Source organism: Manduca sexta, chromosome 16, assembly GCF_014839805.1.
Source record: "Manduca sexta isolate Smith_Timp_Sample1 chromosome 16, JHU_Msex_v1.0, whole genome shotgun sequence".
Taxonomy (NCBI): Eukaryota; Metazoa; Arthropoda; class Insecta; order Lepidoptera; family Sphingidae; genus Manduca; species Manduca sexta.
Genome location: NC_051130.1, coordinates 2,822,315 through 2,835,808, shown reverse-complemented (window position 1 = coordinate 2,835,808; position 13,494 = coordinate 2,822,315). Strand labels below are relative to the sequence as shown.

The window sequence follows — 13,494 nt, the reverse complement described above, 5'->3', positions numbered from 1 at the left end:
GCTGGTAGCTGTGCAAGTAAGTACTGCCGGAGACGACGAAACCGCTTTCGATGCGTGAGGGATTCAGTTGTTTTTATAGTAGGAAGTAATGCGAGTGCCGTTTGTTATATAGCATCATGAATAATAAAGTTAAAGCTCAAATGGAGAGCCATGTTCTTGCAAAGAGTTGCAGTTAACAAAAGATGAGATCGGATATATACTATTCACAGCTTTCATCCTGGTAAAGCAGTACGGACTGGGTGAGTCAAAGTGTGCACCCTCAAACTGCAGCTTGTCTGTTTTCATTGGTTGATCAGTATCATTAGTATGGACAGTTTGAAGCTACAGTCCGTTAAAAGCATTGTGAAAACAGAAGATAGGTACTAATGCTTAATGAAAAATACACAAGTATAATAATTTATCATTTATTATAAAGTTTAAAGTCTTACAAAAATATCCATATAAACAAAAATATTTTGAGATAAAACATTTACTTTGTCTAGAAATAAAGCTACCATTGTATTTTAACACAACTTAAAAGGTAAGTATGGCACATTGTTACATTTTCAACGTTGTTTTTATATATTTTTTAAATGATAATATACTTAAGCCTGTTATCTAAGTGATTTCGCAAGTTTTAAAATTGCACGAGCCGTGTATCTTCATGATTATTTTGGCAAGACTTCTACACTGGCAGCTCCATGAACGTCGGTGAGCTGGACCGACTTGAACGTCGCCACAAACTCGACTTTGCCCAGTTTCTGTAAAAAAAAAAAACATTTAGGCCATGCGTCCCGAAAACAATGGAGATGCAAGTGACATGTTCGGCAACGTTCCAATAAGTGAGTACGTGTACGACGTGTGACATTTCTATTGCATCTGGATGCCCACATGCTGGCAAAAAATCCTCGTTATATGATGAAAAAGCCAAGAGTACAAAGGTTTACTACCATTCCTAAGTTAAAAATGCCACTAGTTCTTAGGCAATGTTGATGTATCTGCTTGTCAGTAGACGCATTTCTTCCTTGTGCCTCTAGGTTCCATTTTTTTATTGCTTTGAATGACGAGACGAGCTTGCTATATGTCTGGTGTTAAGTGATACGACTGACCATAAACAGTAGAAACACCATCCAACACCTTGAATTACTAAGTATTGAGCGGTATTCCACTGCGCTCGCCATCCTGAGACATGAGTTGTTAAGTCTTATTTTGTCCAGTAATTACACTGGCTACAATGTCCTTCAAACCGGAACACAACAGCGACTACCATCGATATATTATACACACTGCCGCTTGGCGGTAGAAATAGACATTGCGGTGGCACCTATCCAGGCGGACGCCCACATATGAGAGACCTACCACCAGTTCACCACTATGAAAGTATTGTATTCTATATAAGATTTGGGCTTACTTTAGGCATTAACTTTAGCTCAGCATGAACCATTCCATGTGCCTCCACGTTGGCAGCGGGCAGATGCATCGTCCTGCCAACGACGCCTGATGACGTCAGTCGAAATTCGCAACCAGTAAGAGGGCGGTCCAGAGGGTTTTTGAAGGACAACACCACTGGTGAAGGTTGGTTCAGGACTAGTTTGTTGTTGACCTGAAGGACATAGCGTAGAATTACAATTACATTTCGAAGAGATTGCATATTATAGCCTTGAGATATCGAGTAAATATTGGAATCAGGCATAATTTATTTTTAAATAAAATTTCTCTTATTTAAGTTGAACTAAGACAAAAAGTTAATTAGTCTTGGCGTACACAAAGAAAAGAAAAAAGTAATTTATTTGTAGCAATACATAGCAGTTTAAAACGAAGTCCTTTCTAAAACATTTCACTAGGTAGATATAAAGTCGGTAGGTATTGTAATGACGCACAAAGGGAATCATTATTCGCTTCGGAAAACAATTGAATGTTAATAAAAGTGGTATAAATAAATTCATATTTTACAGCATTATTCAATTGATTCATTTGAATGTATACCTTATTTAATATCTATATAATGCGTGGTAAACCACATTTTCCTCTGTGTATATTTATTTTGTTACAATAATGTACATTTTTATTAACGAAAAATTTCGTCTGAACATTACGAATTGAATCATTCACAAAGCCTTGTCGGTATTTATATATCTACTTATTTAAACAATATAATTCTGTCTTGTACGCGGCAGCGATCAATGATGTTTTTGTATGGGTTATGCTTTTTGTTTCTTATGATTGTCATATAAAAAATAATATTTATATTAAATGTGAAAAGTGTAATATATTGTGCATTCTCACCTTAAAGTCAATTTTAGGTTTGAGGATTTGGAAGTCATCGGCATCTGCCCACGCCTGCTTGGTTGCCTCAACCATCGCCATCGCAGATATCTTCATGTTACAGTGCTCTACCAACTTTGGTAAATATTCTCCGTATGTCACCGAAACGCTCATAGTTTCTTCTGCAATAATTATTTTACTTATTGTAATGTTTTACAAATTACGATTTGTGTTATAAATACTTTTACTGGGGTTGTATACTTTGTGATACTTTGTTTATTCCTTTAAAAAATATATTCGCAGACAACAATGGCAGATTTGCATATAAATTTAAAAATTGATTCTGCATATTTTTTTTTTATTTTTTACCTAATAAGAAATTAAATCATTAAAGCTTACTTTTGTGCGGGCCTACGAAGATGTTTTGTTCTACTTCCTTCACTACATTAGCTCTTACGCCATTGTAGTACACGCTGATTGCTGACAACGAGGCCTTGACGTTGTGGCCCTGAATCCAGAGTAAAGACAGATTATAATAGGTGTGTATCTAATATGTTATTTCTAATTTTACCGACGATTTGAAAGCAGCTATTATAAAATCGAACAAGAATTATCTCAAATAATTCAAAATGGCAATATTCTACGATACTACACAATAATCGGGAGTTAAAGGACAATTAAATAAATTGATGTCGATTGATATGTGTTCTGTAGATGTCCCCTCATGAAGCAGTGCATAAAACAATATCTGGTATATTTTATTTCTCTTTCTGAGTTCTCTAACTCATAATACCTCTGTATCTAACGTGAAGCATCATCTATCTATTTCAATTTCAAAACCATTTTTAAACACGTAGGTAATCAATGATTCTCACTTTATCAGAAGTGTTCTCGATGTCAACAGCGACGCTGAAGTCATTGCCGATGGTCACTGTCTCGATGTCCCTCAGCGAGAACTTGACGTCATTATTCATCGTCTTCAGTACGTCGTAATACCTGCGGATCAGATTAATAATAATGGTCTATAATTAACAGAGACTGGATTTCGGATAGCTTAATTAAAAACGGTGATGGCAGTAGAAAGTTTTTAGGAGTATATTCCTACTTAACGTGCAATTTACTGTAATTTCGATATTAAGATCCTGTTCCTAGTAAGGATTTATATCTTATAGTGCCGACTGATGGCGGAGTATTAGTGTCAGAAATTGGGAGAAACTTGCATTATTATAAGTGATAATGTTGAATTATTAAGAGTATTTTCTCGTCGGGCATCAGTTACCATCGCTTCGTGGGCATTCAATATCTATTAAATCAACACACGCAAGATTGCCCTGAAATTATGTGGGAGGTGGTGTTCATTTAGCATTAGTTGTACCAACTAGCTGGCTCATGACGTATCTTTTAACATGAGCCAACAAACGTACTAGTGGGTCTTTTTCTTTACTACCAACTGACAGTGACGCATCCATGGTTCTTGAAGTATTTTAAGCATGACAAATACTTTATGGTTTAAAGGAAAAGAATAGAAAAGGCAAGAGAATAGTTGGACCTCCGGATATCCTAAGTATATGAAATGGCAGAAAGTATATCTGTGCCAGAGTGGTATTACCGTTCGCTAATTTATGCTATCAACAAATATGGCTATAGCATGGCTCAATCACTTTGTAAACATAACATATATGCTAAAAAAGCTTCGGAGAATTATTATTACAAACCTCCTGGCCTTCTCAGATTGACGTACACCGTTCATCAGTGCTATCCGCTCTGAATTGGTGCCCTCTTTGTATTTGTACTGATGTGTGATGTCCTCTACATCTTTGTCACCATAAGGGTCAAAGACAAATGGCTTCTTAGTGAGGATCTGACGGCCGACCCTATGAAACAAAACAGAGATGATGAGCAACTTTTGTTTTTAGTAGTTTTCGCACACACCTTCAGGACATATGACAACTAAAAGTAACCTATGTACCTATGTATTTTTTTTGAGTATGTCTTTCATTATGCGTACATTTTTTAGATAATCAATTTATACAGAAATGTCCTTTGGCTCTTCTAGCATTGGGCCAGAGTTACAAATTTACAAATGGTAACAAAATACTTTAAAGAACTGTTCACTTACTTGTACTTATCCGAACCAACTACGGAGTATCCCAGCTCTGCATTATCGTCCTTTCTCCAATGCAATACGTCAGCGTTGACTGTTGATAATAGGAAGTCTACGTCATAATTAAATCCGATTTCTCCTTTTTTGACGGCTATCACAGGCGCTGGCCCGCATTGGTGCATGCCCTGGGAGAGCTCCTGAGGAGTCGCGTCTACAGCTTGCCACCCGCCGAAGCCTGAGGATTTAAAAAAAAAATAGCATACCAATATATTCTATCTTTATAAATGGTCTGGAGCACAATAGATTTCTATTTTGTAGAAATTATTGACTGATTTAACAAGTTATTATCAGATATATAGCCACTAAATCAGACAGGCGGTGTAGTTTATTTTTAAATAAATTATAATTAAACTATGTTTCCGGATTTTATCGCGGTTTTAATATTTTCGTTTTCTTCGTTTCGAAGACTTTGCAGCCTTCATGGTCACGGAGGGGACTGAGGTGTTGTTCATCAGCAAAGTCAAAGTTACAATATCTACCTATTACAAATATACAACTTTTTAAAATTTTAACTGTTGGTGGCAACAATCTGAATAAATAAATTGTTATACTTAACTTCAAATTGGGCAACATAATAATATTTTGATTCATACCTGCGGGCAAGTCAGGGCGCGCCATCCAAACGTCATTCCAGACATGGTAGTTCCAGATGGAGTCGGGCGACATGTCTGGTAGTTCCTTCATGTCTTCCGAGAAGTAATTGTCTATGCTTAAGGACTTGTCACCGTCATGAGCTGATGAAAGATTGGTCACCACGCGAGATGGCAAACCAAGAGCGCGGCAAACTGTAATATAAAAAAGGATCTTGAAAATCAGTCCACAATTGGCGGAGTAATCGCCTAATAATCACCCAAAAAAACGTACAGTCGAATTGAGAACCTCCTCCTTTTTTGAAGTCGGTTAAAAATTAAAACTGTTAAATATTTGTAACATTACAAAAATCAAAACATCTTTGTTATTTTTTTAAAACTATATATTAAATTCTCCCTTTAGTTACACGATATTAGATGGAGCAAGCCTTCTTACCAAACAGGCCTGGCTTCTTACGTTTTCGTAATTGTTACGGAGAACTTTAGCGGGATTTTTTTCCTTTGAAAATATGCCGATACATAAGTATCTATATGTATGAATCTATATTAATCTGGCAAATTCATTTATAACTTACCAGTGTTAAGTACGCACGCAAACACCCAGCATTGTCCGTAAGCCACGGAGCGCTTGGTCTTCAGGTACTGGCTGAGGATGTCCACGGAGCCCGTCCAATCCCAAGGTGCTGTCCCATCTTTGTATTCTCCATACCAGCGGCCAATAACCACGCCGCCGTCGTCATTTACATTTACGATCCGGGAGATGATACGGGACATTTTGATTGGGTCTCCACGACTATAGGTAGAAAAAATGTTATTTTACAATCAATGACTAGAAGAGAATATCAGCGAAAGCTATGCCTTCCAGAACTACTTGAGTACTAACAGAGGCCTGAACCCTGATGCGACCAGCTACTTAGTGTTGCATTGGCACTTGTGTATAGTATAGTAAGATTGGCATTTGTCTTCGTGGTTATTTAATCAGTTCTAATTTGTATAGATTAATAAATAAAAAAATAACGAGATCACTTACTGGTGGAAGGGCATATTAGCTCTTTCTAGCATGTACATGCAGGCTGGCAGGACTACATCATCGAACTGGCCGAACGCCCAGGGCTTGCTGAAGCGCCCCTGCCACACCTTGCCGACGTCCTGCAGTACGTATTCTTTGAGGAGCTTGCTGTCCTCCATGTAAGTCTGGTCATCTGAAAGGCAAAAAATGCATTAATTAAAAACGTCCCAAGACGCTATTCAATATATTTGGCTACATATATTCAGAGTAAAAACTTGATACCCGACTAACAAATAACGAAGTTAAATGCTTATAAAAATGACAACTGCTATCAGTCTATATATTTCTAATGTCTTCAAAATCTCACCTTGATTCCATGGGTTGAAGAGGATGTAGAGGTCTTGTTCGTATTTGTATACCATCCTTTGTGACGTGCTCTTTAGTCTAGTGACTACCTGGAGTGCCCAGTTTCCCACAGGAACAGTGACTGGAGTTGTTACCTGATTTAAAAGAAATGTTAATATAGTTTCTAGCTAGGGATGTTACGTAGGCGCAATCTATATATTTTTTTCAGTATTGTAGGTATATTATCCAAGTGTGAAGGCTAATTGGCTTGAGCGACATTTTTTGCGACACTCATTTTCTAACATGTTGGCGACGCAAATACTTTTTGGTGAATTTGGTTTTGTTTTTTAATTATTTAAATTCCGATTCCTCTATAGTGTTTTTATGTACTTACTTGTCAGTTGAGAATTTTTCTTCGTATGTAAATAAATATTTTTCTTATAACGCCTATTCTTTAATCTTAACCGGTTGAGTACTGGCTCATCGTCAACAATTAAAAAATCAGCACGTTTTTCTATGTTTTTTTTTTAATTAAGTTAAGTATTTTTTAAAAAAAAATGTCGTATATGTCAATTAGCATTTCAACCGCCGATATCAAGGACGTCACAATAATTGTAAAATGTACAAAGTATATTTCTGTTTGGATATTTCTTAATTGTATTGGTAAACCACAGCGGCTGAAACTGAATTAATCGTGAGTGAAACCGCGACGGTTACCTTAAGGGAAAAAATTACTATCTGACGTCGCGATTTGACCCCTTCGAGCTGAGCTATAATTGTTTTCAACCCCTTTGACTCTACGTAGTAGCATCACTACATAGTATAAAACAAAGTCGCTTTCTCTGTCCCTATGTGTGCTTAAATCTTACAAAACTACGCAACGGATTTTGATCCGGTTTTTTTAATAGATAGAGTGATTCAAGAGGAAGGTTTATATGTATAATAATAACATCCATTAAATAGTCAGCATTGCACCCGTACGAAGCCGGGGCGGGTCGCTAGTTGTATATATTTCCCAATTCCGGAGAGGTCAAAGATGTTATGATATCCTCATTTAGCTAGATTTAATAGTTACCGTAAATCTGGCATTATCTATTAACCGGATACCATTCAACAGCACTGATGGGGCAACAAAACTTAATATAAACTTTCCCGCTCCAAGATTTGATGCCTCGAAAGTCTCGAAAACAATATTATTATTTTGTAAGATTATATAATAAAAACATTATGTTTATTATTAATTGTGGTTTTTCACTTGTGGTGTGATTTTTCCTGTTCGATAATTGAATGAAATCCATTAATGTTTACCCAAAGACAAATACCTAAGAAGTACAGTATTTAGATTGCTTTGTTTTACTATAAGGATTCTGATGGGGATATTAATATAAGTATTTAGATCGGGTTGTGACTCGCCCTCTATAGGTAACCCTTGATCGATATACCTATAAGTATATGTTTATTTAAAACGACGATAGCCTAGTTGGGTGTGGAACGGTCTGCCAAGACGAATGTCCGCAGTTTCAAATCCCAAGGGCACATACCTCTGACTTTTCTAAAAAATCATGTGTGTATTCTTTGTGAATTTATCGTTCGCTTTAACGGTGAAGGAAAACATCGTGAGGAAACCTGCACATCCGAGAAGTTCGCTATAGGAATTTCAAAGGTGTGTGAAGTCTACCAATCCGCACTAGGCCAGCGTGGTGGACTAAGGCCTAATCTCTCTCAGTAGTAGAGGAGGCCCGTGTTCAGCAGTGGGCAAGTATATAATACAGGGCTGATATTATTATTATTATATGTTTATTATTCTTTGTTTTTGAAACTGGGGGGCACGCCCCGTTTGGGACGTGTGACAATATGTAGAGCGGAGCCTTAACCGATTTTGTCAATTTCTATCACTCAAGAATAGTACTTTTTCTAGTTGTAAGGATCATATGTCATTTTCTATAGCTTAAAAACGATTTGTAAAATAGTTAAAGCATCAATGCGATACAAACAAAGATACGCATTTTCATTATATTAGCATACTAGATTTCATTAAAAAGGGGCATTTCTATTTTAGGCTTTAGGGTGGCGTGGGGTGATACAACTTTAGGAACCCCTGACTTAAAATTAAATGTCTAAATCTGTTTAATAGCATGTCGCGTACATAGTTATGTATTTCCATTTAGTCTTATTGTTGTGAAAACTCCTGTGGTTTGTAAACTCTATGATAAGCTCTCAGACTTTACAAAATCTAAGAAGCTCTTTGGTTTAATAATTTTTTTAGTTCAATTTGGGTCGAAAGTTATTATAATAAACTTATGTTAATATTTACCTCCTATCTAGTCGACATTGGCAAAATCACTGATGAAACGTTGGAGCCATTTTTAAAAGAAGAAAAAGTAAACCTAACTCGTGCATAGAAATTCTGAACATGTCTGAATGATACTGTTTATGTAAGTTATGAGCAACATTGCTCCTCCAAAGAAAACGTCTTGGACGACTTGATAAAGGACAATAATAGAAGTTGCTTACTTCAAAGGAAAGAGTATTCTCCTTGGATGCTGTCAGTTTGGCTGTCCACGTGTGTTTGTCCTGCACAGCGTCGGGGCGAATGTACATGGTTCCTTGGGTTTCCATGTGTACTCTTTTACCTAAAAAAAGTAACAATTTCAAGAGTTTGTCTCCAATCCTCTATACAATCTTGGTAAAGATATCTGTCCTATTTGTAATGTTGCGTCTGCGTGATGTTTAAATTTTTCAAACAATGGTTTCCATGTGGTTTAATCAATCGGCATTTAGTATTCAATTTCATAATAATATAATTATAATTTATTTAAAGACAAATACCTAATAAGTGCAGTGTTATTTTTAGATCTATTTGTTTTATTGTACTCCATTATAAAGATTCTGATAAATGCAGCTGAAGTTTATGAAATTGCGGAATATGCTCAAAAAGGCTTTTACTGATTAACTTAGGCTTAGCTATAACATTAGAATTGTATATATTTTTTTTAAAATAACAGGTGTATTTCCCCGCGGATGGCCCAGGAAGCGATGGCTTGACGTTCTCCGGGGAGATATGAGAGTTAAATGGTCTCGCTGAGCAAGACGCAAAACACCAGGAGAAATAGAAGTATTTCAGTAGAAAGGCGAATCCTGGCGCCTAGGCCAGAGAAGGAGAAGAGAGGCCAAGCAGAAGAAGAAGGATTATCACTACATAGCATAAAACAAAGTCGCTTTCTCTGTCCCTACGTGTGCTTAAATCATTAAAACTACGCAACGGATTTTGATGCGGTTTTTTTTAATAGATAGAGTGATTCAAGAGGAAGGTTTATATGTATAATAACATCCATTAAATGGTGGAGAAATATTGCACCCGTGCGAAGCCGGGGCGGGTCGCTAGTAAATAAATAAAATACAATCAGATGGAGCATGATACTACTTACCAAGAGAGAACACAAGCTGTACCAAGTCCTTGGTTTCGTCATAGGGCCGGTTGAAACGCACCATGCCCTTGAACGGCTGCCCGCGACGGACTATTGTGGTTTTTGGATCTTCTTCGTTTACTACATCGTACCTGAAAAAACATTGATAAGTTTGTCTTTTGTGGAATTTCAATAGGAATGTTTATTATCGTAAGGCAGTGGCCAAGCGTCTATACACCCCGATTGCTACAGGCTTCTCTTTTATAGGTTTTGGGTGATACTAAATTATATATTTCATAAATTATAAATTAAGATTAGTTTTTATTTCAGACAAGAATATATATATTTTTTTTATTTTAACTTTGATTCTGAAAGTCTTCTCCAAATATTTTTCATGCCTTTTATCCCCGAAGGGGTAAGCAGAAGCGCATCTAATGCACCAACTTTTTACCGTGTTTATTCCATCCCATAATATAATGGAGGATGAGTCTGTAGCCGTATTGGGCACAAATTCCTAACGCTAGGCTAATAATAAGTATAAATCCCAATATCACTGCCTGATCCAGTATTCGAACCAAAGACTTTAGAGCGGTAGTCGTACAGCGTATGCTATCGGCTATACAACCATGCCAATGACATATTGAAAGGGCTGACTCGACATTATTAGTACTCTATCTAGCTCTACACAGAAAACAATAGGAACGTCATGGAGTAAAATTCCGAACCGGCACATAAAATACGTATAATTTCATGAATAATAAATTACACAGCGTAAAATAACTAATGTTTTGTAATAAAAACAATGATACTCACTTGTTAGTGTTATGGGTTTTTGCGTTTTCTTTGGGATAGAAATGTACTTCGCTTACTTGCAACGGACTCATGATGCACTTGTTCTAGATTACCTGGAAAAAATCTATATATTAGATGGATGGGTAGATTATCACCTTTTGTAAGTTTTGTGGCGTACCGTTTACTGTGGAAATATAATTAGTGCGAAAATGTATTAAAATTTAAAAACAGGTAAAACTAATTTAATCAAATAGTATTTTTAATGCAATCATTAAAAATATTTTCCTTCTTTATAAGACACATTAAAACATTTTAAAGCTACAAATATATAAGGACCAATTATTAATTATCAAATAAAAAAAAAGAATAAAAAAAATGTTACTATAAAATGAAATAATGATAAATACCTTTATTTTAAACACGTAAGGTTCCAGTAGATTAATTTGGCAAGTTTCGATGCGCTCACGCCTCTTCAGGAGTCGTCTGATGTATGTATTTTCAAGTAAAATGAATATGTATTTATATAAAGAGTAGGGGAAAAAATTAAAAGTCTGCGTCAAAACATTCAGGATAATGTGTGGTATTGGGAAAACCTCATTATATTTAGTTCTAGCCTGAATATTCATAAATGAGTATTATGCGTAAACAATGGTAGGTAGTGCAGGGTCACGTAGGTACTAGGTACCCTGAATGCGTCCTTACGTGTAGGCTACAGGGGAAGCCCTATGCCGTAAATGGGTCGTAAGATGCAAGTAGTCCATGATGCTCAGATGAATGACTCTTCAGGTTAACATAAGGTTGGATGGGAATTGGTGTAAAGGTGTAACGATGTAGGGAGTATACAGGGTGACTTTTCAAGTGTTCACGGGTATACAGGGTGGATTTTTGATGACTTGAAAAATAAGTTACTGAGAGCATAAATGAAACCTTGTTATGGAAAAAACCGCGTACTGTATGATTGCAGCTTATCATTACGATAATAGGGTTCAAATTCTGGGAAGGATGGGGTGATGCTGAGCAGATATACCGAATAATAACCAGTTTTCCCGATCCGGGATTCAAACCGGCGACCTCATGGCAGTCATGACGCAATATAAAAAAATGGGTCGAATTATGCAATATCTGTCCGTATCTCGAACTTATTCGATATATTTTTGGTATTATGGCTTTGTAAAAGCAAAAAAATCAACATTGTATAAGGGGGTAAACATTTCTTATCCAATATTTTACATTCCGAAGAAACTAATTTTACAACTAACTGTGTAACCGCAAAAATAACACGTAGTACACAAGTCATAAACAAATTACCTTCTCAATGGAGGACTTTCCAGGAGGCACACTCAGCAGGGCCCTAAACGTGTGTAACAATTTATGACTCAAAATATCTAAAGTCGATATCAATTAAACTAAAACGAAGCAATTTCAAAACTGTAACAAATCGAACGTATAAGTAATAATTTCAATTGGACAAACTGAAAATTAAGGCTGAATAAACATAAATTAATATGAAGACGTGAATGCCTTCCTTTTGAATCTGTTTAAAATGTGTTCCAAATGCAGACGCCCAATAACGCGGTGGCAAAAAATCAAGTGTAGTAGCGGCACTTATGTACCTAGGGCAGTTAATACATGAAATAGTTATATATAGCTTGACTAGGGAAATAAAAAACCTCGCCATATTTTGGTAATATTTCGACGGGTGTAAGGCTAATGACTGCCTTGGTGGCGTTGTTGTACTGCATGCGTGGAACGACAGCGCTCTGAGGTCCTGGGTTCGAATCCCGGGTCGGCCAAAGTAATATTTGGGTTTTTCTGCTCAGTATCAGTCCGGAGTCAGAAATTTGTGCCCGATATGGCGATAGGCTCGCCCCCTATCACATCATGGGGCGGAACACACTTGGCGAAAAGTGGGTGCTCTGGTTGCACCTCTGTATACCCCTTCTGGGATAAATGCGTGATGTTGTGTGTGTAAGGGTAATTGACTTACGCGGCATGTTTTTTCGAAAAATTTTAAGTAATTTAAAAAAAACAGAAAACACGTGCTGAATTTCTTGAAGGGATGTCGTGACCACACGTGCTGATTTTAAATATGTATGAAACTTGGTGTCACAAGAAAATGTCGCTTGAGTCAATTAGGCTTTCACCCGTCGGTTAAAAAAAAATCTTGTACGAAGAATAAAACGAAAAAGCAAAAGCGTCCCCAAATCTTTTTTTTCAGTGGCTAAGGATCCGTATAACCCGATTCTTACCGGCTTTCTTTTCATAATTTATATAAAATCTAGTTATCATTACAACGATCTGCAGACCGCATTTATCCATATTAGTATTTATATGTTTTTTTTTTTTTCAATACAAATGATAAGACTAGGGGGAAACTTTTATTATCGATATAAGTTTGGTATACAATGTCACATTGGGTGGGTAAAGTTTAAGGGTCAGAGATGGGAAAGGTCCGCTTTTTGATACGTCTATCCCCAATCTCCGACAAGTATTTATATAATGATTTCTTATGAAATATAAGATCAAACTTAAGATTGCGGAGTGGGCCTCATACTTTGAGCTTTAATGTGGGCAGCATAAATAGCTTTTTGTCCATTCCTGTATCGGAAGAGGCTAACGGGTTATTAAAAAAATATTTTGATTTTATAAAAAAATTGTGGGCGTAGGTAAAAGTGGACGTACGGAGCGACATAGTCGTGAAATAATGACCAAGCCCCTTAAATAAAGATTTAAAAAAAAAAAGAAAACTTAAGATATAGAAGAATAAGATTTCTTATAAAATTAAACTATTTTTCGGATTTTATCGCGATTTCATTATTTTAGTTTTCTTCCGACGTTTCGAAGACTTTGCAGCCTTCGTGCTCATGTAAAAATTACGTCTATACAAATCTAAATAGGACTAGGATAGTTGAATGAAACCCAATGAAATTTTCATTCACCTAC

At 36.4% G+C, this 13,494-nt stretch overlaps 1 protein-coding gene across 1 annotated transcript; it reads right to left on the bottom strand.

Moving 5' to 3' along the window:
• Positions 1-388: 388 nt before the first annotated feature.
• LOC115448004 (hemocyte protein-glutamine gamma-glutamyltransferase) lies at positions 389-11,035 on the bottom strand. The gene is made up of 15 exons (XM_030175302.2): positions 10,959-11,035; positions 10,573-10,664; positions 9,781-9,911; positions 8,867-8,985; positions 6,375-6,507; positions 6,029-6,200; positions 5,574-5,791; positions 5,002-5,193; positions 4,364-4,583; positions 3,960-4,118; positions 3,120-3,240; positions 2,644-2,752; positions 2,266-2,426; positions 1,391-1,582; positions 389-740 (listed from the first exon to the last, which is right to left on the bottom strand). Exons 2-15 carry the CDS (start codon positions 10,641-10,643, stop codon positions 648-650), a joined length of 2,091 nt encoding a protein of 696 aa, XP_030031162.1. The 5' UTR covers positions 10,644-10,664; positions 10,959-11,035; the 3' UTR covers positions 389-647.
• Between the last annotated feature and the right edge of the window lie 2,459 nt (positions 11,036-13,494).